At 38.7% G+C, this 26,899-nt stretch overlaps 1 protein-coding gene across 9 annotated transcripts in view; it reads right to left on the bottom strand.

Moving 5' to 3' along the window:
- Window positions 1-26,899, bottom strand: part of ATF7IP (activating transcription factor 7 interacting protein) — a 69,742-nt gene that overhangs the window by 21,053 nt on the left and 21,790 nt on the right. For 7 of the 9 annotated variants that reach the window (XM_081928554.1, XM_081928555.1, XM_081928553.1 and 4 more), the window contains 3 exons: window positions 12,325-13,415; window positions 3,026-3,106; window positions 391-536 (listed from right to left, as the gene is read on the bottom strand). In XM_081928554.1, the coding sequence (XP_081784680.1) occupies window positions 391-536; window positions 3,026-3,106; window positions 12,325-13,408 (1,311 nt within the window). In that variant the 5' untranslated portion in view covers window positions 13,409-13,415. Of the gene's footprint in view, window positions 1-390; window positions 537-3,025; window positions 3,107-12,324; window positions 13,416-16,206; window positions 16,743-24,548; window positions 24,571-26,899 lie in introns of those variants that run through there. The other 2 variants (XM_081928557.1, XM_081928556.1) reach the window with 2 other exon arrangements.

Genomic DNA, 26,899 nt, shown 5'->3' with positions numbered 1-26,899 from the left:
GACTAAAGACTTAACCAGCATTCTTTGCAAAAAAACAACAACCGCCCCCACAACAACCAACAAGTGGTCAGCCAGTAACTGGCCAGTGGTCCAAGGTCTACTCTGTGTTCACCACAGATATAAGGAGCTAAAGAGGAAGAATGTATTTCCTGGTCTGACTGTTGCCAAACTAAATATGAAATATTGGTCGACTCCAGTATTAAATATTTCTATCTGATGGGATCGATGGGAACTTAATAATAATACAATAGTTTCCTTTCACTCAATTCACCATAACACAGACAAATATTCTGATCTTCAAGACAAAATGTTTGCAAGTTTGATGGTGGAAAAGAAGTGTTTGAAATTAAAAGGCCAAATGTCTGCAAGATAAGCGGGAATCAACTCTACCTTTTCTAGTTTCTGATTAATATCTCCTCTGGTTGTAATTTTTACTTCAAATTCTGCTTCATATTCTTCACCCGTATGTCGACGGCGTTTAGAATGGACATTGTCCATATCTTCTGATTTGGAACGCTTTCTTCTTGATGCCTCACCTAGAAGGATACAGCACACTCTTCAAGGAACTCTACTGACCACCAATATATTCTTCATTCAAGACAAATAACTTGAAAAATAAATATTCATCTGGTTCTCTCACTGCGAGAAGCAAAGTTACAGGAAACCAGGTGGAGGGCCTTCTCAGTAGTGGTGCTCTCCCTATGGACACCCTTCCTCCAGATGTCAAGGAGATAAAATAATTACACAACTTTTATAGAAAACATCTGAAGGGATTTCTGTAGCAGGTTTTTAACACTTGATATTTTTATTATGTTTTTGAATATGCTGCAAGCTGCCCAGAGTGCCTGGGGAAACCCAGCCAGATGGGTGGGGTATAAATTATAGAACTGTTGTTGTTGTTGTTGTTGTTGTTGTTGTTGTCATCAGTTTAAAGGGAATACAAAATGCATGGCATAATAACTTTTACTTATTTTACTGCACTGTTGACTCAGTGGTCCCACCTCATCAATTACTGCCAACACTATGTCACATATACTCATGAGGACTTGAATATGTTGTTCTGAGGTCTGTTGTAGCCCAGAGATTCTGTAACAAAGTGGCAGTTGATATGTCTGAGAACTAGAGGGAGGCCTTGAAACACATTTGCCTCCCAGCTACTCTTGTCCCAATAGCAAATGCAACACATATCAGCAGCAGTTGGGGTGAGAAAGTCCTGTTCAGTGATTGACTTTAACATCTGGTTTTATTGTATTTTAAATGTATTGAAAGTTCCCGCCCCCTCCTACATTGCTCTGTTCTTCCATTTCGTCAAATGGGCGGTCTTTAATTGTATTTTGCCAGCAAGTTAAGAAACGAAAGTAGTGATTACCGCTCCAACATCGTTATAGGTGAGTGATTGATGTCCCACCCCCCCCCAAGGTAAATAACTGTGGCAGCTTAGGCTCCCCCTCCTTCATGGGTAGATCATTTCCAGAATTTTTATAATGGGAGTAGATCACAGTCTCTTGTGAGTTGGACGTGCCTGCTATACAGTAGTATCTCAGTTTTCAAGAGTCTCGTAAGCCGAACATTTCGAAACCAGAATGCCGAAAACCCGGAAGTAATTGCTTCTGTTTTTGAACACGCCTCAGGAGTCAAACGGCTTTCACTGTGTTCCCCTCCCTCCATTGACTTTGCCGACCGCCCTTTGCGCCTCAGTTGTCTAACGTTTCGGAAGTTGAACTGTCTTCTGGAACTGATTACGTTCTACAACTGAGGTACCACTGTACCTTGAAAGAAAATTATATGAAAATGATGTATTGTTGACATTTAACCCCTAGCAAATTAGCCGAAATGTATAAATCAATATCAAATGGATGCTGGAAATGTAAAGACAAAGAGGGCACCTTTTATGGTGGATGTGCAAAGTAGTAAAAGCATTTTGGGAGATGATATACAATGAATTGAAAAAAATGTTAAATACAACATTTTCTATGAAACCGTAAGTTTTTCTTTTAGAGGTTTTAGGTGCAGAGATTCCAAATGACCAGAAGGGACTATTTATGTATGCTACTACAGCTGCCCACATTTTGTTAGCTCAGAGATGGAAAGAAAATACAGTACCTACCAAGGAAGAATGGCAGAAAAAACTAATGGACTAGGCCGAAATGGCAAAACTGATTGGAAGAATTAGGTACCAATCAGGAAGAATCGAATTTTAATAAGGATTGGGAAAGTACATAACGTAGCTGAGAAATTATTGTAAACAATTAAAATCATTAGTAGGATTGATATAATACTTGTAGGCAGTGCTTTTTTTCTTTAAAAATGTTTAGATGTACTTTCATTTTGACTCAAGAAAATCACCATTTTATAGTTCAAATCGGGAAAAATAAATACAGTAAAAGTACAAAGATTCACAAAATGTTTAGGAGTATGCGTCCCCCCAGAGAAAAAGCACTGCTTGTAGATAAAAGCTGAAGTATGGACTATTTAAAGATTGGGTAAAATTTGAGTAACAGAGGAGATGCAGGAGAAAAGGGTTGGCATAAGGATCCACAAAAGGGGTGAGGGAAGTCAAGGGGGATTTATTGATTAGATCTTAATTGCTTTCTTTGTTGTTTGTAAACTTGAAAATGCAAAATAAACTCTCATTTAACCATTTGCGGGATATAAGGGTGGGAAGATATATCACAAGGGTAAAAACTCTGCTCCCCTTCACCATACAGGGATGTTTCAGGAAGAAGGAACAAAAAAGACTATCTTTTAGCCTTTCTCACTCATCTGCTATTTAGCCCTGAACCTTCTAGTACTATAACACATAGCAAAGCATAGCTAGATGGGGAAAACAAAGCGTGAACAGCACTGTAAAGCTCCTGTTTCAAGATGGCTGGCGAGAAGCGCTCCTGTTAAGACGGTTGGAATATATGCAAACATTTTAGTGAAGATATTATGGATGTACACAACTTCCAACAGTGTCTGAATACAGGAATGCAGTAATTCAATTCCTTGTAGCAAAACTATTTTTCATCTTTGCCATACATACCTCTTTCTGGTGGTCTCTCTTCCTCCTTGTCATGCTCCTTTTCTTCTACTTTTTCCAGTTCTTTTTCATCATCTTTGCCTTCTGCGAGAAAGATAAACCACTTTACCTTATTGAACAAAGCCTGACCAATTATGTGTTGAAAAAGATGTTCACAGCTAATTATGTAAGTTACTTTCTTATGTGTACAATTAAACACACAGAAAACCCCCCTGAAATTTTAGTTTAAAAAACCACATACACCATTACGTAGTTACTGTGGGAATTAGACTTTACAGAGTTATGCAAAAGAGAGCCCAGGCCATTTCACCCTTTCCCTCCTATAAAAACTAAAAAACTCTCTTTTAAAGTTTAAATAAGTAACTTTTACTCAGTGTGCTTGCACTTGTTAAATATACAAGGCAGGAAGGTGTAACTTACGTTACCAATACATATTACATTGATTTGTATCTACAACAAAACTATAACAGACTTAACTCTGAGGCAGACAGCAGCACAGCAGTTCAGCTGCTCTCACACAAAATACTGCTACTAACTGACATTACTGTACCAACTGACATAACTGTCTCAGGCATATGACATCACAGAGTTCTACAGTCCTTGAGAGCAGTAACCCTTTAGTTAACATTCTGGATGCTTTCATCCCACAGTTACATCAACCAATAATATCTTAGCATTACTCCTCGAACAAGTAAATCACAATGTTTTCTAAACATTTAAAACCTCATTCTACTATTTAATCAATATGCAAGCACTCACTTCTAAGCACTAATGTTATTGCCACATTTATTTTCTCAAGTTTCAGGTCTCTTCCTCAAAACTTTTAGTTTCAGCAAGATGGGATTCCAGTTGTAGGTTGATTGCAGTATTTAGGAAAGGATAAAACCCAAAGTATCACTTAAAGAAGTGACAGGGATTTATGAAATTTATTATTTAACAAAGTTTATATAGCACTTGTTAAAAAAATTCACTTCTAAGCAGTTTACGAAACATTTAAATTTGTAATTAAAAAGTTTCAATTGGGTGTTTTTAAAGCATTCAAAATATAATAAAAATCAATTGTAACTAAAAAGAAATAAAACACATGAAACATAGGTAAAAGTAAAGATACCCACATCCTGGACATGGAACATATTGTATTTTTCGCTCTATAGGACGCACTTTTTCCCATCCAAAAATTAAGGGAAAATGTGTGTGCGTCCTATGGAGTGAATGCAGGCTCCTTGGCTTCAGCGAAAGGAACCTGAAGCCTCCGGAGCACAGCGGGAACTCGCGCTGCACTCCGAAGGCTTCAGGGATAGCTGCCTGAAGCCTCCGGAACACAGCGGGAGGTCCAGCTGCACTCCAGAGGCTTTGGGTTCCTTTTGCTGAAGCCGGGAGAGCAAGACTCTCTTGGCTTCAGCAGAAAGGGAGATCTGCGCAGCGCCCCTTCAGCCAAGCGGGAGGAGAAATGGAAGGGGCTCTGTTTCTCCTACCACTTCGCTGAAGGGGCGCTGAGCAGAGAGGGAGAGATTTTGTTTTTTCTTGTTCTCCCCCTCTAAAACAAGGTGCATCCTAGAGAGCGAAAAATACGGTATCTGGAGACGCTTCAGGAGACTGATCTTGAAGCACTCCCTTAACTGAATTTTCTCCTTAGGGGAGTGCAACCCCATCCAGGGCAGGCAATTGACCACCTTCTTGGACCAGGAACCGCCAGGATTCAAACTCAGCTTGTTGTCTGTCATCTGTCCCACCACTGTCGCCAGATAATGAATCCAAGGCCTGCACAGCCTCTCTGGATTCAGATGTTATAGGGAATTAGACTACTAACGATACCTTGCCCCCCAAATATTAATGACCACTCCCAGTAGCACCCATAGCGTAACTGCCACGGGGCCAAAGAGTGCTGCTTTCTGGATTTGATCCCATAGGAAAGACCAAAACCACTGTAACACAATGTCCCCAATTTCCATTCTATAGAGCTGTTCTAGGATAATATCATGGCCAATGGCATCAAAAGCCACAGAGAGATTGTAAGTTAACATAGCTTATTTCATAATGCAGGTCAATTGTTGGACTGGGACCAATCAAAGAGAGCATCTCTTCACTGTTTACAAGAGCAATTCAAAGTGCTGCTGCTTACTTTAAAATCTCCTGATTCCAGGCAAACTTTCAGAAATACCACCTCTGTATCAGCACATCAGAAGACTGAGGTAGCAGTCAGAGGCCCACCTTCAGGTGCCTCCACTATCAACAGTGAAGCAAGAGCAGAATTTTTAAAGGCAGATGGAGACTGGGAAAAGGGCATTCTCAGCTGTGGCACCTTATTTATGGAATTCTGTTCCCCAAATAGGCTCTTTTCCATGTCAGGTAGCGACTTTCTGATTTTCTCAGAAGCTTGACTGTAAATACTATAGGAGTCTTAGTGCTGCCAGTTTTATCTGTTAAACTTTTAAACAGTAAATGTTTTGCTGTGTTTGGCTTTTATTGTTATGAGCCTCCTTGAGAATGTTTGCATTGATAGGCAGCATAGAAATCATCTGAATAAATAATGTGTAGGACTTGGAACAAATATTCATGTGTAATTGAGGTATTCAGATCTCTCTCATCACGACCAGTTTGTTAGCTGGTTACAGAGTAGCTTATCTTATTTTTTGCACTACATCTCTATTCCACCTTTCCCCAAAGGACTTCAAGGTGGCATGCATAGTTATGGCCCTTCCTCACAACAAACTTATGAGGTAGGTTAGTCTGAGAGGCAGGGACTTGGCCCAAGTTCACCCAAAGAACTTAACAGCTGAGTGAGGATTTGAATCCTAATCTCTCAGGCCCTAGTCCAGATCACCAACCACTCCACCAACCTCATGAAATTGTATGGGCCAATTATGATTGCCCACACACTAACAAAGAGTGGTTTCTTATCTGCTATTAGTTCTAAGGGTGCAATCCAGCAGAATACATGGATTTTGAACAGTGTGATGAAGCCAAATTGCTCAATTCTAGAGACTGTGATGAGTTTCCTGAAAAGAATGATCTAGATTCACTTCAATCCGATTTCTGTCCTTGTTTTGAAACTAAAATGGTAAACGGACAGGGAGAGTACAGACATCTTAATCCCCAGGAATTTTCAGTGGCTTTTGATATTACTGGCTATAGCTGCAGAGGTCAATTTCATCCTCCAGTCTGTAAAACATTTACATGAAACCATCTTCATGAAATGTCTGGGGAGGTCACCATTATCCAGAGATTTGGGCTGAGGGATCATCAGTATGCTGATCATATCCAGTTCTGGCATCAGATTCTAGGGAGACATCTGTGTTCCTGCAGATTTGGTATTCACACTATATATTTATTACATTTCCATTCCACTTTTCCTCCCAAAGGAGCCCAGTTCAATATATACTAGATTGAATCTAGAGCCAAGAAGTAAGTGAGGCAAACTTCCAGGGGAGGAACATGGTAGATTGAACATCTTTTGTCAGCAGGCTGCTGATGGAGATAATTATGTGGCGATAAATGATAGCCAAACATGATTCTTTGCTAAAGAATTTACCCCGGGGGGGGGGGGGCAGTGAATAGAGGACTAATCCCTGATGTTCTGAAATACGTTTTCTGTGTCAGGAGAACAAGAAGCTGTCAGCTCCTTGGAACCCTGAAAAGGTTAAGTGAATTGTGAGTGGAGGAATCAACATCATGTCCAAAAGCCATAAGATCCTGGTGGGTATGGGGTCTGCAAAAGCCTCTGTTTCTTAATTATTTCTGAGAGGGTTATAATTTATGACTCAGAGATTTCACCATCTGCCAGTTGAAATTTACATTCAATATGTGAGCTGCTTTCTGGCTTCAAGAAGGGAAGGGAGGTTGCTCATTAAAGGCCTGAAGGCAGAACAAAAGCCTGCTCTAATTGTTTAAAAGAACAAGAGAGTTCTGAATGCTATTCCCCCCCCCTCTTCTTTTGACCAAAGTGTTGCCTAGAAAGCAAAAGTAACTCTGCCACTTGATCCTTCCTTCATGGGAAAGGAATGCGTTTACTTTAATGAGAGATAAGGCTACGAAGATTTCAAGGTGGAGACCAGAGATGTAATACATTTCAATTTCACCATCTGTTCTCTCCAACTCTACCATTTCAACCTCATGTTCTGCCATTCAGTTATTATTATTGTTTATTAAATCTGTATATTTATTTTATAGTTACTAAACTATTATTTTAAAAAGTTTTATTTATTAAAATAAAAAAGCGAGGCAGTCAACAACCCTGGTTCTAGATCAATTTCAGGATTCCTCAATGGCAGCTAAGCACCTCTTGAAGGAATGCAAGTCTCTTGGGGGGCCACTAGGGGCGCATTGGAAGATGGCCGACAATACCATCTCTCCGGCTCACACGAGGTAATAAAGAGGCTGATATGGGAGTATGCAGCCTCCCTTGTTACCCCAAGGGAATGGGGAACACTGCCTTGCCTGCAGTTGCCATAAATCACCCCCGGATTCGAAAGAAGGGGGTAAGGGCACTAGGTACAAAGCCCTTGTGTGGGACTGGCTCTCCCAGACGCTGTCTCTGATTGCGCAGCCTGGTTGCAGGAGCTCAAAATAAACAATTGGAAAGAAGCAAATGCACATATTTCGAGCGAAGATCGGGAGTAGAGACTGCTAATCAAAGGGGTCTCTGTGAAGTGGAGTGACGGGCTGGACTTAAACAATAAATTAAGCAGAAGATTCATCAAAGGATCGGTATGTCGGAGCGGGACTGAAAGGGGGGGGACTTTTTTTTTTTGTCTTATGGGAGTACCCAATAACCCTCTCCCCGAGAAAGAATCGTTGCAATTACTGATCACAAGCAGGATGATTAAGAACTGTGTGGAAATAAATCACTAATCAAAGACATGGGTTGTGGAAACATCGGGAAAGGAATGAAAGCTCTTTGTGATGCAGTTATAAAAAGAGATTTATTACGGCAGGCCTGCATAGTATGAGTAAGGGGGAGGAGGACCATGGCTTGTTATTATATCGGACTGTGAGTTTGACCTGGCAGGGCCCCCTGAGAAAATTGAGGAGAGACTGGCAGGCCTGTGCAAATCAACGGACAGACTTTGGGAATGTTTTGTACGGAGGTGCGGAAATGCCGTCTGTTCATTTTGATATGGCTCTTGGAAGAGTGTAAAATCCACACAGGATGTAACAACGTTTGTTTTCAACCTGCTTGTGGAGACTACCAGAGATCACAAAGAAAGGAATATATGATAACAACAAGATGATGAAGAAAATGACATAGAGAAGATTGAAAAGAACTGTGAATACTATTTGGACAGAACTGTGTACATTAAAGCAGCAGCAAGAGAGATGTTTGGATCCCTTTCGGAGCTCGAAGCATGGGTACCACCAACAAAAAGTATAAAAATTTGGCAGTGTAATTTGGAATTAAGGTGATTTGGAATTAATGTGATGTGATTGGCCTGTTAATAATTTTTTTTTTAAAAAAAGGAAGTCTCTTAACAAGGCAGAACCTATACAGATCACAACAGTCCTTAAATATGCTTGCATAGTTTTTGGAAAATATAAATTAGTGCTTTTGTAAAAAAAAGTTTTCTGTAAGAACTTTATTGATAAGGTAGCCAAGTACCATATCCATCAATACTGTTAGAATTCCTGCTCCATGATTGCAGTCATGGGATTGTTGTCTATCACATGATGGTGTATGTTTTGAGTCCAGTGTGTGGGAAGTGACAGAGACAGGATGTTTGTGTTACTGTGTTCTGTGAAGTGGGACTATTGTCCTTTGCTCTTTTCCTCTTTGCTGTCTGATGCTAGAGAGAGGGGGAGCCATGCTGCAGTGCTCCGTGTGTGTTTATATGTAAATAAAGGCAAAAAGCTGAGGCTCCAATACTTTGGCCACCTCATGAGAAGAGAAGACTCCCTGGAAAAGACCCTGATGTTGGGAAAGATTGAGGGCACAAGGAGAAGGGGACGACAGAGGACAAGGTGGTTGGATAGTGTTCTCGAAGCTATCAGCATGAGTTTGACCAAACTGCGGGAGGCAGTGAAAGACAGGAGGGCCTGGCGTGCTCTGGTCCATGGGGTCACGAAGAGTCGGACACGACTAAACAACAACATAGAACTTTCCTAATATACTGTTGACATAGACTATTAATTTGTTTGTACAAGCCAAAAATAGGATGATCATTCTAACAATGATACACTTATCATGGACATATTATTTTCTGATACAGGGTTAGAATGCCAGGACACTAACCAGAACTGCCACTCCTAATAGTCAAAATGATCTGCCCTCAGAAGCTCAGAGATCTCACCTTGTCCAGAATTATGAAGGATTTGTAATCCAATATTTCAAAGGAAAATGCAAATAGGTGCTTCTGTTGTAGCTGCAGTTGGGCAACCCTCTGGTTTATCGGGGGATTGCAGATAATAAAGCATCATGACAGCTTGAAGACAAATGGTGCAACCCTCAGCTGAATCCAACCAAACATATATGGAATACATTTGACTTATGGTATACTGATGATGGAAGCAGAGATGTTCTTACCTGCACCCACCGCATCCAAAGTGTCATTCATCTGATTTCTTCTAAATATGGTAACAGAGGTTGTGGAAGTACACTACCACCACACAGAAAGTATGTCCAGATATGTCACTGGTTCACTGCTGAGATATTCCTCAAAGGCACTTCTTAACAGTTCCTCCACCACTGAATGTGAAAAGGATCATGACCAAAACTGGGGTGATGTATTGAAAAGGCCCCAATTTTGGAATGCACTTCCAGGGCAGTGTTTGTTGACTTTTTGGCATGAGATGGAGAACCTTTTCCTGGACGAGGTGTTTTAGAACTTGCTGATTTCGTCTAAGACTTACTTACCTTGGCTACTTGGTTTTTTTGTATGTGATTTTTGTTACATGTTAAATTGTTAGCTGCTCCGAGAGCCTTTCAACTAGTGGAGCTCAAAAACAGGTATCTGTTTTATGTATAAAACTATTAGGATTTTGTTCAAACTAGATGCCATGACATTAGGGCACCTGCTCATCACAGCTGTTTCTTTTAGTTTGTTTTTATTCTTTCCATTGGCTAGTTGCATCCAGTCATAAAACATAGTTCCAAAGGTTAAGGAATATATCAGTGCCATTCTTTGGGAGAGGCGTATGACATTAATCTTTAAAAAGCAGTGACCACTACTGCTGAAGAAGTCAACTTTACATCAAGATTGTGGCCATCTCATTTACATTTTGGAGCACTAAGTGGGACGTGGCTGTGGCCTGAGGCATTCTTTGTGGAAATAATATCAGAGCAGACTGAACTACAGAGACCGTTCTAGTTCCACTGATTGCAAAGTTTAGCTGTGATCCAAAATATCTCAACTATATTTGAAAATACTGACCATTTGTTCTTCTGGGCTTGTAAAGGTCTAGAGATGTTATACAATTAATTTCATACCAATTAGTGTCTCAGAATATAGAATTATGAGATACTGTCCTGCATTCCTCAAGTGTTTGTGTCCCCAACACAACATTTACGTGAAGTCTGTGGTCAAATTTATGTCCATACACTCCTCAGTATGCTGATGATACCCAACTGCATTTTCATCTTCTGCTCATCCCAGAGCAGCTGCCTCCACTGTGAACCAGTGTCTAATGGTGAGTAACGGTGATTGAGGGTAAATGAAATAATATAAATCCAGATTAGGCAGAGAATATGGGTGGTCTTCTTTATTTGAGGGAAGGTGAGTTCATACTAACTGCTAAAGCAATTTTACTGCCTCCAGTGCACATTGAAGTTTGCTACTTGGTGTTCAGGCGGTGCTAAGTCCAGCATATCAGCTTCAGGTAAGTCAATTCTACCCTCTTCCTCAATAATTGGTATCTGAGCACTGTAATCCATTGAACTTCAAGTACTGACTCGTGATCACCCTTGAAGATGATGAGTATCAGATGATTGTATAGACCATAGCTACACAACTTTTGAACGATCTACAGTACCTGTATTATGGCTTCAAAATTTATCAAGATGGTGGTGATAGTCTATAAAATACAACCTTGCACTGAATCCCTTTTCCTCAAAAGGGAAAGGAAATAGCATATATAGCATGCTTCTAGACAGAGACTTTGTATCAGAAACGGATTGTTTGGATTTAGTTTTTTCTGTGAGCACCACTGGAATGTGACTGCCCACACACTTCATGTTTCAGACTTTTTTCATAGGTATTCCACTATTCTCACTTGCACTGATGGACAGTCCTTGCTGAAATATTTACGCTGTTTTCTGGCCTCTCTCCTCAACCACTACTTCCCTGTCCTCTGCTGCCTTTTCCTGTTATGGGTGCATGTGTAGTTCTGTACTTGTGTGCAGGCATTTTCAAAAACATATCTAGCCCGCCACCTACTAGTTAAAACCCCACATATGTTGCAGTCTTAAGAATATAGAGCCCCAGAACTGGGTAGTGGAAATTCAGACATGTTTTCAGCATACAGTAATTAGTGAAATAGGCATGTTCCTCTTGTTTAGACTGCTGATAACAAAATAACTAGGTTGTACTCATATGGTAACGGCTTGTTTTTACTTAATGGAATTTCTGCAGGAAGAGGAAATTCCAATTTTAAATGTTAAAAAATACAGGTTGACTTTTCATGATGATATTATGTGGACAATGTGAAAATCTTGCGTGAATCAACAGCACCAAATTCCACAATAAACCTTGATCTGGAAATAGTCACTGAAGTATTCCAGCTGGCAGAATAGGGAGTGAGATTTCTGTATATCTATATTGGATTTGAAATTGCTCTTACATATGAAATTGTTTTATATATGTTTTAATGTTGATAGCTTTATCGTTAAAATGCTTTGAGAAGATTTATAGTAAGTGATTCACAAATGAAACAAAATAGCTAAGTAGACATTGAGTAGGGAAGGCGAAACTAGAACTAATAAAACCCAGTCCGACTGCATTCAAATATTCCATAAAGCCAAGAACTTGTTAACAGCAACAAAATCAAGCTTCTTCTATTATCCATGTGTTGTAACTAGAAACCACAAGTAGTAACCAGTAGCATATGTCATACATGTTTAGGACAGCCTTCAGACAGGACTTGTTCCAGGTAAACCAGCAGTTTGCTCTGTAGAACTCTTGAAACCATCCTTTAATAATCTAACATAAAACCAATAGATAAAATTCATACTAAATTTAACATTAACTTGTCCACTGCTGAATAGCACATTCCCTTAAAAAAACAAGCAAGCAAATTTCCAAGAACACGGGCAGATAATTCAGAACAGTCTTGAAAAGACTTATTTTTTTAAAGGAAGAAAAAATACCACTCACCTGAAGGGGTTGAATCATTCGGCATTATCACTTCAGCTTCTTTAACAGAACAGAGTTCCTCTTCATCTGAAAGTACCAAGAAAGCTTCTTTGGGCAAACTTTCGCTGCTTTCATGTTTGGCTAAAGAATTTAATGGGTTTTCTGCTTTATCTTCTGCATCAAAGTTAGGATTTTCTACTGGAAGCATAGTAGATTTGGGGAAACAACTTAATTCACCTGCTGGAGCCAGCTTTTCTAAAATTGGAATAATTTCCTCTGTTTCCATTGTGGCTGCATTTCCCAAAATGTTTTCTGCTGGTTCATTTTCTACAGCTTTTTGAGTGCTGGTCTCTAAAGGTTCTGCAGATTGAGTAGCTTCTTCCTTTGGATTTACATCTGTATCAATACTACTAGATATTGCTTCCTCATCAATGTTCTCTTTTACAAGAGTTTCCTTGGTACTCTTTTCTTCTTCCATAGGTGTATCAGGAGCAAGAGCTAACTCATTTGTTTCTACTGGTTCTACTGAGCTGTCATTAATATCACAGCTTACTTTGCTTTCCTCTTCAGGCTCACTTGGTGTGGCTTTCTGGTCCAAAACATCTTTTATACAATTATCTTTGTGGTCCAAATCATCATTGACTTTGACTTCGTCCTGCAAGTCATTATCAATATTACAGTCAAGCACCTGATTTTCAGGTTCAGAGCCTGGAGCAGTGCTAGCATCCTCATGTTCTTGCTCAGAAACAATGTTCTCAGGGGTCAGGGTTTCAAGTTTAGGAGTCAGGTCACTAACCTGGTTCTCTTTCACATCTGGACTTTTGGCATCCGTGAGTTCTTCAGAGTCCATTTTTTGTCCTTCGGAATCAAGGCATAAATCTTCTAGGCCATTCACTTCTTTGCCCTCAGTACATTCAGAAATGAGTAACGGGGAATTAAGATCTGAATCCCCATTTTCATGTTTCCCATTTAACAACTTGACATCTGTGGTTTTCAGAAGTTCATCCTTTACCTTATAGACACTCTCAAGCTGCTGCCTGTCACTTGCTCTCATGGTTTTGCGGGCCTTAAAAACCTTTCTTTGACGTTCTTCATTGTTTTCCATCTTGATTCTGTAAAGGTATACATTTTTAAGCAAAATGAATGTTAATGCAACACACACACACTTTACAAAGATCACATTGTTCCATTTTTCTGGCTTTGGTGTGGTTGGTACCATCAAGAGCACTGGTATACATTTATTGTTATTGCAAAAAAAGTCTGTATATTCCTGCACTTATAAAAACAAAACATTACAAACACTACACTTCTCACTGTAAAAGGAACAAGCGTTTTACACATGTTCCCTTCACATCAACATTCTTTGTGGATGTTGTGACACAGAAGATCATAAATTGTGTAAATTATGAATACTGAATATGGGTCTTCGGTTTTCTTATCATGAGCAAACACTATTTTGCCCATTAACTACCAGCTGTTGATTCTGGAAAGTTCTAAGCACTTCAAACCTTCAAGTATGTGATCCTGCTGTCCTTCATATAGGAAAGAATCGTACAGAAATCTTTCATTTCCCAACTGTTCTTCTAAAGCAAATACACTCACACACATATACAAAATGCATGAGGCTGCATGACTAAAAGCTTTGAAATATGTTCCCAAGGTAATAAATAGTAAATTTAATACCATTTTTTTAAAAATTAAATTGTAACAGAGTAATTTGTCACAGCAAAATGCATCTTTTCCCAGGAAATATGTTTTAAGCAAAAAATGGGAACTAGATTAAACATGATGATTTGAAATGTGCCCTTTCCTTGGTGTTTTATTTACCATCTTGACTTAAAAAATAACCCACAAAGGTCAGTACACAAATATGGTTAATTATTCTATAAGCCTCAGTATGAAAAATATATAATTAACATGTTTTTCCCCTAATTTGCTCTTTTGCAGAACATAACTTCTGAAATAGTCAGATAAATGTAGGAACTTCAGAGTTCACGTAGGCTTGGTTCATACATCACATCACCATTCTGAAATTGTGCTTTATAGAACAAACCATGTTACAGCCAAGCCACAGATGGTCAAAGAAACTATGGTTTGCCTTGTCATACTCTGCTCTCCTTCCATCCCACCTACTTCCTGCCTTTAGCTATCTCTCCACCCAACTTCCCTGACCTGTTTGTGGTGCGTAACAGCTGATACAGCCTCACCACATCACCATTTCTCCTCCATGGATTGTCTGTGAAAGCAAGGGTATGGGAAACTTGATTTTCTGCAACTGTCATCAAATAGTTGCTTTCCCCACCTACTCCTCCAAGAAAGAAGTGCTCATGCTCCTTTCCTTCTAGTCCTTTCCTCTGTAATCACACTTCTTATTTTTTGTCTCTCAACCAACCACCAGTTGTTACCATGAATTCAATCTGTTTAGTTAGGATCACCTACGCTGGAATTACCAGATTTCTCTGCTGTCAGCAGGGTTGAAAGGCTGCTTAATACAAACTTAAGTACTTTCACTAGTTTGCTATAGTGACAATCAATCACCCATTAGTCGAAATATCTCCAAAGCTATAGTTCAAAGAAGTTCCATTTAAGTTTTCAATTCCCTCTCAAGTCGCAGAAGCAAATCAAAGCAGGAATGGAACAGAGTTGGGTTCAGCAAAGGGAAATTATTATATCAGCCAGTGATGTCATCCTTGGGAAATGTAAAGTAAGAGTTGCTGAGAGCAGTTACATTTTCCAGATTCTCTTCCCTAGTCTCTACATTGCTTAGTGGGTGATTTGGACATGCCAATGAAACAAACCACACTTAAATCAGTTAAGGAGGTGCCAAAGCTCACATGCAATACTGGACCATAATTAAAGTCAGTAAAACAGCAACAAACCATGGTTTATTTTCCACACACAAACCATTGTTAACAAAGCATCATTATGGTACCAAACTGAGTTCACACGGAACACTAATAGGTTTTTTATTCTAACTTTTATTTAAACTGTGGTCTAATGTGATGTGCAAAACAGACCTTGGGAGGGGATGTTTTTTAAAAATGGTTTTGTCTGCGCAAAACTCCTAAAACCATTTAGTTGAACATGCACCAAATTGCTCATCTTGTAATTCTGCCACAATTTTTTTAAAAAGAAACATTTGCCAAATGGCTCCGAACGAACAAACATTGAAACAAGTATTGTAAACTGATATTGCATTTTCCCACCACAACTTGCCAACTTGTTATTTATGTAACAAAAACTGTTATACATACATAACATTCCTAACAGAATGAATGTATAGAAGCGGATTTTCATTGTGCAGGATGAGTTAACAAATTCAACAGTTAAAAGGTTTCCTGAAGAACATTATTGAAGTTCTGGCTGGCTGCCTTAAACCTATTTAAATTTGCATTTATCATTAAGATATTTTGACTGTCACACAAAAGTATTTAAGCCTTATCATGACAGCCATATTATGTGACCTGCAACTGATAATCATAGAAGCTAAAACACTTAACAAAATAATTGTAATTTTATCTTTATTTTGTCATTCACTTATTTACGCAGAAATTTCTCTATATTGCCAAGGATCCAGATCTTTGTTGAAGGCATGCAACCCTATCCATTATGCAATGTTTAAGTAATAAGACAACAAATGAAAGATGGTTTGCTAAGCTACCTATATATCATATGCAGGTTTTACAGTACAATTTCAATCCACATCCACAAGGGTGCACACTGTACCACTTAATAGAACTCAAGAGTACTGAAGGAAATAGGACACACAAAGCTGTTGGGGATTTAGATCACACAGAGCACTTGAGATAATTTGACCATATTCGTGCAAGCCAATCAGCGGTTCTCTTTCATATGTTTTCTGGTTCTAGGAAGAGCAGAGGAATGGTAAAATTGTTTTCTTACCTGAAAATAGGTGTATATTCATTTGATTCTGGGAGATCATACTCATCTTATTCAGTGAGTAACAACTTCCATACTTTAAGCCTCTTCAAAAATGGTGTTATGATTCACAAGACCAAGTTCATAAGAAAGTTAAGCTAATTTCTGCATGTACACAAAGCAGTAGTATCTAAAAATATACTGCACTGTGAGAGTTTTGATCTCTTCTGGTGTAAGCGAGGATTCTCAAACTGCCCCAGAGACAATTGGTATTTTAATGAAGTTTATGTTCCAGTGCTGTTTGGTTTGATTCAATGCATCCAAACACACCTCTTATGGATATGCCCTTATTGGTTGTGTGCCAAATAAAGAAGTATCACAGGAGAATTCAACAGCTTTCTTTCAAGAAAATGATGTTTTACAGTACAGCGCCTAATGCTCACTTTAGAAAAGTATACAAATGCATAAATAGTAGTGAATAGTACTGTTGTATCTAAACACCACACATTCTCCTTCCATAAGAAGTCACAGTAATATGCTAAACATTCTATCCTTTTGTATAAAATCACCGCAAACACAAAAGATTCCTCAAGTCATTGCTCCCCCCCTTTAGTAATAAGCTACCCCATGTTGTAGTTGCAAGTGCTTATATGGTAAAAGGAGTGTACCACTGGATCTTAAAATGATACCCAAAAGGATCCTTGCTCTACCAATGAGGTAGTTTTCCTTCCCCTCCCCTCCCCTCCCCCATGTTTTTCCCTTAAGTGAGATCACTGCTGCATGGCAACAAAGTATTAGCATAGCTGCTGTGGATTAGCCCATAATCGTAAACTCATGTGAGCAGCTCTTGAGTAGCTGAAAAGGTTAGCCAATCAGCTGCTAGTATTTTGGGTTTTGCCTGGCAACAGGGGGGGAGACTGTAAAAGGATTCTCAAAAGGCAGCAACATAAGCTAGAATACAAAATGACTGCATACAGTGGTTCTCTACATAATATAAGTACTCTAGAACAGCACAGCCATTGCATTCGCAAAAGCATAGTGTTTGTCCAAAGCACTAATAGAATCTCTACAAGAATAAAATTATATAATCATGTAGCATTCATGGTAACCCTGCAACTTATTACTCCATATAATCTAGACAAGCAAAACTGACTTGCATGTAGTAATGTCTGCAAAGAAATTAAGGACAGTCATTGGCCAGTGTATCTAGTTCTAGATAAAGGGTCGTAGATTCCAGCCTTGCAAAAACAGAGTACCAAACAAAATGTTCCTTTTCTAGAATCTGGCTGGAACATTTCCAAATTACCTATTAAAATTCAACTTTATGCATACCACACAAAGAAGATCTGGGAGCGTGTTGAGTGTCATATGGAAGAATCAGTGTTCTAGATTAATTTTCATTTTCATATTTAATTTCATCACATTCTGTAAATACATTAGTTTTTCATCAAAAAATGCAATATATATATATATATATATATATATATATATATTTAATAAGCTTGATTTGAGCTATTAAAATTATGTATAAATTTACAAAAAAAGAACAAATATAAATTTACATGCCACAAATGTTCTCTACTACATTAAATAAAAATGAAGTATATCTCTTTGAAAAAGAAAAGCATGCATATCGCCAACAAAGAGGAATTATGTCTAATTGCAAGTTAGCGCTTATGTATCTTATTTCTACCTCCTAAGCATTTAATTAAGATTGGGCTGTTTAAGCTATTGTACACAGAAAACTATTTTCTCCTTTACACAATATTCAGCATTCCAAAAGAACATTAACGAGGAAAAAAATAAATAATAGTAATAATAGTAATAGCACTCCTCCTCCCCCTTGTTCTTTGAGACCTTGTAATTTCTGAAACATACCCAAGAGGGAGCCAGCTGTAGCCACTCTTAGTTTGTGTGATCTTCACACAGGGAAAATAAATCGGCAGCTTGCTTCATTGTTACCGAGTTCTCTCCCCCGTATAATTTTACCTTATCCGATTGGCTTGAGGAAGCAGATACTCAACTACCAATCAGGAGTATGCACTCTCATATCTGCCCAGCAACAAGAAAAAGATGTTACTACTGAACATTTAGATAACTTCTTATTTTCAGACAATAACTGCTGAATAATTAGAAAACTTTAAATGCATAATCCTTTCAAATGTTTTTGTTAAATGAGTCTGAAGATTAACCACCACATTTAACTGACATTTTAAGCATAAGGCTTAAAAATGGTTGCTTACAAAAATATACAGGAAAATATGGAACTGGAGGTTTTCACTGCAATTGATTCAGAAATGGTAAGAAACAAGTAGCCTAGCCCAGAGTTGAACTTACGTATGTTTTGTATAACTCAGACGTGCAACCTGCACATTCCCCTTCAGTGAAGAAGACATGAGAACATTTCATTCAACAGAAAAACAAAAGAAAAAGAAGTCCAGAGGACAAGCAAACGGTTTACACTTCATTTTACCTCAAAATTCAATACCAAAGTTTTGAAATTCTCAAATCTACAGGTGTTTTCAGACAACAGTTGTCTCCCCTAGCAGTTACCCATGTGCAAGTTAGTCTACATTCTATACAACACACTACTACAGTGGTACCTCGGTTTTTGAACGTAATCCGTTCTGGAAGACCATTCTATTTCCAAAACATTCGCAAACCAAAGCATTTACTTCTGGAAAACTCAATACAGAAGCCGTGTGGCACATTCAATTTCCGAGACATTCAAAAACCAAGGTACCACTGTACTTCTTACTTCATCAGAAGCAACAGCTTTATCAGGCTGAAACCGAAAATGGAACACTGCCTCTAAAGTAAAATACCACAAAATAGCATGTGCAAAACTAATTATTTTCACACAAACATGCAGACATCAGCTCCTAGAGCTAAAAGAGGAATGGTAATACATGGCTTTTAATATGAAAACAACTCTCTGGTAGGTTTTCAGTTCCTAATGAAGATATATACTCATTTTAAAGAAGCAAGTTAATATTTACTTAAGTGATACTTAAAGTTATGCAATACTTAACATTACCAATCTCTTGCAAAAGATGGTAATGTGCCAAAAGAGAACAAAAACTATTATGCACTTGTACATCTTTTACCGATTTCTTCCATTCATGTCCTATAAACTGAGTTGATGCAAGTGTGACCTTTATATTTCGGTACTGAATATTTAAACTCACAATAGTCTGGTGTTATCTTTAGTAGCCCTTTGAGGTCACTAATAAAATTTCATGGGAAAAGAGAAGAGAAAGGATGTGCAAAAAACACGGAGATTCAACATTAAGAAACTAGTATTTATAAAGAACCATACAGTTACGATAATTTAAATGTTCTAGTGTGTAGAGACTTTAATGTTCATGATCGAAAAAGGCAATTTGAAAACCTTGCCCAAGGTGTAGCCAACTGATTTCTCAGAAACATCTTACTTGCATGCTTCTTTTTTCTTAGGAGATTTCCTTTCCTCAAGGAAATGAAATGCATCTGTTTGCGCATGCACAGTCAAACACTGAGGTCACTGCCAACCTCCCACCAAAGTCATAAATGTGGGAAGTAGGCAGGACTACAAGTTCAGGCAGCGTGACAAATTAAAGCCTAGTTACAATACTGAGTTAGCTTTTCTCCCTGGTTTCTTACTTGCCTACATTAAAAAGTATAGTATGTTTTGCATGTGTAAATAATATACTCTAATAACAAGCCCCCTGAAGCCATGTTGTTATCTTATCAGCAAGCCGAGCAAGTAAACTTGACTCGTCTGATGTCAGACGACTGGACTGAAGATTTGCATAGTCACGCTGGTTGGCTCCTGAAGATCAGTTTGTAAAAGCCCATGAATACCAGAGGCTGAGAATCAGCAGGAAGCACAGAAGATCTGCCTGGCAACAAGGCTAAAAATAGAATCAGTACGAAGCACTGTAACAGTATGAAACCAGGAGTAGAGCACAACTCAAGCCTTCCTGCCTCTATATGCAAAGTTATACAAATAGAGGGGCATACTCTTCACCAAAGATTAACCAACCCCTAATGCTCTCTAAATAGCATAGGCAGATCAGCATATATATCATGCATGCACAGCAACCTTTTGTGCAGTTTTCACAAATGTACTGAACATTTATTCTCCCATATTTTGTTTTTTTAGAATAAAGGAAATACTTCCCAAATATCAGGTATGCAATTTTTGTAATTTTAGAAAATTATGCCAATTCCGTTTGCACATGTAAAGAACTATTCCAATTGTTTTCATTCACCAAGAACCAATATTAGAAGGGTAACTACCTGTTAATAGTCATGCTAATATGTCATCTTTGTATCATGTGTTTGAAATTAGCCAGGTGCCAGGAGCATTTTGCACCTGACTATCGGCTACTTGCGACCACAAGTGAAGATGCCTCAGTGCTAGGATGGTGCCTGACATCACCATCTGGAGGCGCATGCTTGGGGACCATTGGCATAGCTGTCAACCGTCCCTTATTTGGTGGGAAACTCCCTTATCCCAGCGCCGTGTCCCGCTGCTGTCCCTTAAATTTCCCAGGTTTCAAAGGAAGCAGCTCCTCTCCCTCCCTGCCTGACGGCCAGGGAGGAGGGAGGCTCCAACTGTGTTGCTTGGCTGTGTTGCTCACCCAATAAGGAGTCTAAGAACGACTGGGGGGGTGGAACTTGCATGCCTTGTGCCAATCAAATTGGCTGCGTTGCCTGGGGACTTGCCTTTGCTCAGCGCTTCCCAGCGGAGAGGTGACGGTGGTTTTCCTTGCTGCATCCCATCTACCGGGTTGCTGCGTTGTGGGAACCACCGCTTGAGGCTTCGTTTGGCTGCTGGCGGGGCTTTCTGCCTTTGGCTCGGAGGGGCTCAGAAGTTGAACATACCCGTGCCCAGAAAATCCCTTATTTTGGCTGCTGATCCCTTATTTCTGAGGCTGCTGGTCCCTTATTTTCAAATCTGTAAGTCGGCAGCTATGACCATTGGATCTTGACTGTTTTCACACACTAATACCACATTCTGAAGAATTACATCAGTTATATTTTTACCTGCACAAGTAGAATGAACTTCAGGAACCGAAATGCTTTTTCTGTGCAGCCTGAAGCTTATCTTCAGCTTATCTTCAGTAGCTTATCTTCACTTCACTCCTCCAGTCTTGGGGTTGGGATATCTCAATCCAATGGCTCTCCAAGATCATTAGCAGTCTGGAGATCTGCTGGGGAATCCTGAACTCCCTGCTGCTCTTTCTGAGGTGCCCTCAGGTTTGAGGTATGAACAGCACTGAATCCTAACCAACCAGGAGAAAGAGGCAGCCCGCCGCCAGGGTAAAGGCAAAGGCAGAGGCAAATCACCAGATTTGCCAGTATGAGGGTACTTTTTAATTACACATTTCTTGGATGAACATTCATTTCTTTAAAGAACATTCTTGTACTTTCTTAGATAACTGCTTATTTAATTAATTATTTGCTCATGTTTTACACCAAGCTCTCAAAATACTCATGAGGTTTGCGTACATGAAACAATATGCACAGTAGCTTTCTTTTAAAACATGGATTTACTGTTTGTGTATCTGCACAATGGAAATGCTGACCTTGTGGTGAAACATTAAGTTTTAACTGGAATTCAAAGTCAACATGACACTAACCATCAACTTCACTGGTGAGCAGGTGAGGAGTGAGATTAGCTACAGACAGGGAATGTTGCAATACCAACGTCCCTGCATTTACGTGTGCCCTACTGACACATGATTACGTATACACTTTATGCAATTTCACTTATGTGTGCAGGGCCCCCAAAACACAGCCCCCAAGTGGGGAGTCACCTGTAATGAGCGTTTGGATAGTGGAAAGCCTGAGATCTGTCAAACTGAGGAGAATCATTCATATGTTTCAGAAATTGGTGGAAGCAGGGGAGTTTGTACAAATGCTTCTTCCGGTAATTGGTGGTAACAGCTTGAATCCCAGCTTCCATGAGCAGAATTTCACTTAAAAAACAGTTTTTTGTGTGTGTTTTTTTACTCCCATGTGCCTCAATAAGACACTTCTGATGGCTCAGGGGCTCTCTGGAAAAGAATATGTGATGTGACATGGAGCGGTTACAGTAGAAAGGGTAAATCAGGAAGTCACTATCTGCTTGCCCACCACCACTTTTGGATCCAAGCTATCGTTAAAAGTAGGCTAAGTGAAAAGCATACTTTTAGGATCCCATTGTTTTTATCTTTTTTAATTGTAGTAAGCTTGAACTATTTGTTGCAGCGGTAGTGGCACTGGTAACAAAATCAGACACAGGGTATTATGATTTATATGTTAAGGTGGCTTCTGTAACTGTTTTGGCCCTGACAAAAGGCACTGTACATTACTTTTACAGTTTTAGTACCGAACTAAAATAAGCAGAAGAACAAATAATAATAATAATAGAGTTCGGAAAGAGGCCATTGCTGATTGGTAGAATTTATGTGCTGTATGCAAAAATCCATGGCGACTCCACTTAAAATAACTCCAGTAGCAGGTCTGGGAATGGCTTTCTCTCTGCCCAAGACCCTGAAGAGCTGCCAATCACAAGTTTCCAGTTTTTCCAACCTAATGTCTTCCAGATGTTTTGGACACCAACTTCCATAATCTCTTACCACTGTCAATGCAGACAGGGGATGATGTAAATCTTAGTTTAAAGTATCTGGTGAGCACTAGATTGAGGGACCATAGACTACTAGACAGTACTGGGATAAATGAGCCATTCATCTTAAGGCAGCTTCATTGAAACTTTCAATTCACTGAATTTTCAAGAAAGACCAGAGCCTCTTAATTTGCAAAAAATAAAAATAAAAAAATACAAGGGTTTTCTCCTGTTCCACTATTTAAAATAATATTGCTCACACGCTTTAATTCACCACTTTCCTTGATTTTTTTTGCCTGGTGCTTGTATCATTTAGAGCCAATATTTACTTCCATAAGAATACACAATCATATTTAGCTCAAGCAGAAGGAAAGGTTTAACCTAGCAATAAATCTGCCTACAAAATGAGTGGTTCTGATGTGTAGATGTACAGAAGAAAAGAATATACTCTCAAAGCTTGACTGCTGCATAGCATGAACAGATTATGATGGCAGGATAATAGGTAATACTGAAGGAACATCCTCACAACTGGCTCAGGCAGCAAAGAATCATTTTTTTGCCCATCAAATGGATGGAATTACAAGTTTGCAGAAACAAACAACATTCTGAAACAAAACCAAGATTATTTCCATTTTAAAACAAATCAATATGATTTACCCATCTTTTTTGATGATGCAATTTACAATCTTAAGAAAGAATGATGACAGAGAATCCTGCCCAGACCAACACAACCAGGGACTGAAATGTTCAAGGCAGAGATGGAACCAACCATGTTCATCAGATAGCTTAGCTCTGGGTCACCAAAACTGTTTGCAATACTTAACTTTAGCTTCTTTTTGCTACCACAACATCTTTTTTATGATACAAAAACTATTGTACAAAAAAGGCTCATCAGAGAACTCACAAATGTATCAGTGTTGAAAAGTAAACTAAAATTAGATTCTAAAATAAACTAATAATTGCTCATAGTAATAAGCTTTCAACTTTCAGCAGTTAAGATGAGCAATTTGCACGAAGGGCCACAACCTATAACAGGTATATTGCCATAAGTAATTTACCTTTTACACTTGTTATTCTTCAACTAACATTTGGTTGCTTTTTAAAATGCAGGGGTGGGGGGGACTGCTACTCTCAAGTGTGAAAACAGTAACTAAACCCTTGAAAAAACTTTGACAGAGATAATAATCAACTTGGGCTACTGATTTTTAAAAAAAAATATTTTGATGTCAAATTTCCAGCACTTCTCCATGCACTCCTGAGGGCTAGAAACATCAGGATAATCTGTGAATCTCAGAATTTTCCTGAGAAGCTAAAGGCTGAACATAAACTTTTTGAGAGGGAGGGTAGGATCAAAAGGTAGTCCATATTTTATCACCCATGCTTGTATGTCAATTCAGATACCATACCATTGCAGTCTCTTTTACCATTTTTCTTAAATATACACAACAACTCCCAATATTTACTATTATTTATGTTGAAGGAAACTACAATTTCCCGCCAAATGGGCTTACACTGATAACAATGTGGATTGAAACAAACCCCCTTTTATGACAGAACCACTAACTTGCTCAGACATCTTATTTTAGAACCATCAGTTCCACAATAATCTGTGACTCTCACAAACAACCCCAAAAGCCCACACATATTCTCCTACAACACAGCAGAGCATACAGCTTTTAAAATTCATGATTTTTTTTAAAAAATGTAGTAAGTTTGCAGTAAGATCTTGCCAGGGCCTGTGAAAATGTTATGAAGGAACTGGTTGTCTTACCTGGAGGCAGCTTGACATACATCAAGAGAACTTCCTCCTCAGCTCAGCAGCTTACATATCAAAACAGTAGAAGAACACTTCTAGGTCGGCCATCTTGAGAACAAACCTTATTTGTCTTCACACAAGCAAAACATACTGCACTTTAACTAAAACCTGACTACTGTGTGACCTTTCCTTTAGTCACCCACATCTGTGGAATAGCACATGCTGAGATTTTTATTTACACAATAAATGCTCCTAGAGGAATTGCATTAGCTCTTATAAAGCACATAGTCTGCAAATGCCAGCTGCGATGGAAAGTCTTCAGAATGAGCCTATTTGTACTGCTTGCTGCAGTGCTAGCAGTTGCCTGCCCAGAAGCGTGTGCAGTGCGATATCTCCCTTATGCCATGCAGAAGCAGAAAAAAATGCATATCAGAACTCAAAAGCAAGCAGTACATTAAACCATATAGAGAAAAATCAGTGTCTGCATGCAAGTCTTGCTTCTGGATTTATTACTCTTAATAAAACTACCATATCCTTAAACAATATACTATTATCTACTACAATTCTTCAGTGCAGGAAACAAGCTTGGGCATTAGACAAGGCAGAATCCATGACATAACCCAAAGCCAAGCCAGAGTGCAGTTATAGCTGTACATAAAAGGGCCTTCGTTTTGTAAAACAACTGCTGCAGGATATTGCAAGGTAAAACATCCCCTGTCCTCCATGTCCAATGACTGGTTCTGAACATGCCATTTAACAGTTTGTTGACAAAATGATCAAATAAGAATGAGATTTACTCAATACTTTCACATATCTAATAAGTTAGTGTTTAACACATGAAATATTTCAACATGCTTTGTATGAAAATGCATGGATTTATCGCTCATCTTTGATTCCTAAATATTCACATAAAATTCTGTAATATCAGTTGCCTCTAGCCTCAGAAAATTCCAAATATGATCTATTGCAAAACTTACTTTGAAGTTATGTATACTTCACAAAACAAGACAATTTAGCTTACTGGAAAATATATGTTCTTACTTTTCTTTCCCTTTATACTCCATATGACTAACAACATAGTATGTATCTCTTTTCCAGTCAGTTTGAATTGTGTAGGCTACGTTTTTAGAAGTGTATTAAAATACAACTTTATCAAGGGTATAATGTTGATGAAATGTAAGCCATATTTATTTCAGTTAGTGGGTCCTTTTCATTTTCAAAACTCTTGAGAATTCCAATGGTCACAACTTTTTGAAACAAGTTACCTCACTAAAACACCATTGTGGTTTGTGAAAAGTCGAGATCTTTTGATCAGTTTTATAAAGATGTATACTGGGCGGTGTGTTACCATTTAAACACTGAATATTCCTGTAATTGGCTAGGGCATATTTGTGACATACCAAATAATGGGGGGGGGGGCCCTGCAAACTGACCAGAAGCCTGGGTTTCATTAATCCCTTTGATAATGGATAATGGTCAGAGATTACAAGAGCTGAAGTACAACATCTGGAGGGCCACCCTTAAAAGAATTCTGTTTTTTTCTTACTGGTAATTCAGCAGAGAGGTATAAAATTCTAATCCACTTTATAAACTCTTTGTGGGGGAAATGGATTGAATATGGGATATATTTATTAATCGGCTGATAGGAAATGACAAAAATTATCAATCTGAATCTATTTATGATTTAAATATCAATTACTGCCAAGTTCAGATCTACAGTTACAGCAGTTTCTGGTACCTATATATGTGGCCCATCTCTTTTGAGCACTTAATCTGTTGGACAGAATTACAGGATCCTTTCAAAAAGTTAAACCGCTGTGTGTAAATGCTTAACAGAACTTTGTAACAACTCAGAGATGTGTGGAATAGGGGATTAGAAGGTATCACACAGCCTAAACAATGGTATATTACTTGTGAATCTATATGGCATGTTTCCTTAGACTTGCAATTAAGCAAGATCCAGGCCCCCCACCAAGATTTCAAGTACATTGGGCTCCATCTCATTTGCATAGGAAGGCACTGTTCTAATACAGATGTATTAGAGGTGTAATACTGAGGATGCCTAGTTGAAGCACATTACATGGGCTTGCCCAGTGATATTCTTTTTGGTCTGGTGTTGTTATCGGCATCATTTTGTACTGGTGAAATCCTTGACATCTTAAGATTTTCAAGTACTTCTAAATTATATTATAATTATAAATTATAAAGTATGGGGATTGACAGAACTTTGTGAGCCCTCATTGTCATTAAGAGATTTGTACTTCAAGTCTAGAGGGGTAAATATCCACTGTCTATTACATAATGGGCCATACATGCATGCATGATTGCGTGTCATTCAGATACACCCAAATCGGTTGTTGCCTGTA

This window comes from Podarcis melisellensis (genome assembly GCF_964234715.1).
Source record: "Podarcis melisellensis genome assembly, chromosome: 10".
In the NCBI taxonomy this organism is placed as follows: Eukaryota; Metazoa; Chordata; class Lepidosauria; order Squamata; family Lacertidae; genus Podarcis; species Podarcis melisellensis.
Note: the sequence above shows the minus strand (reverse complement) of the source record. Positions and strands in the feature narration are given on the sequence as shown.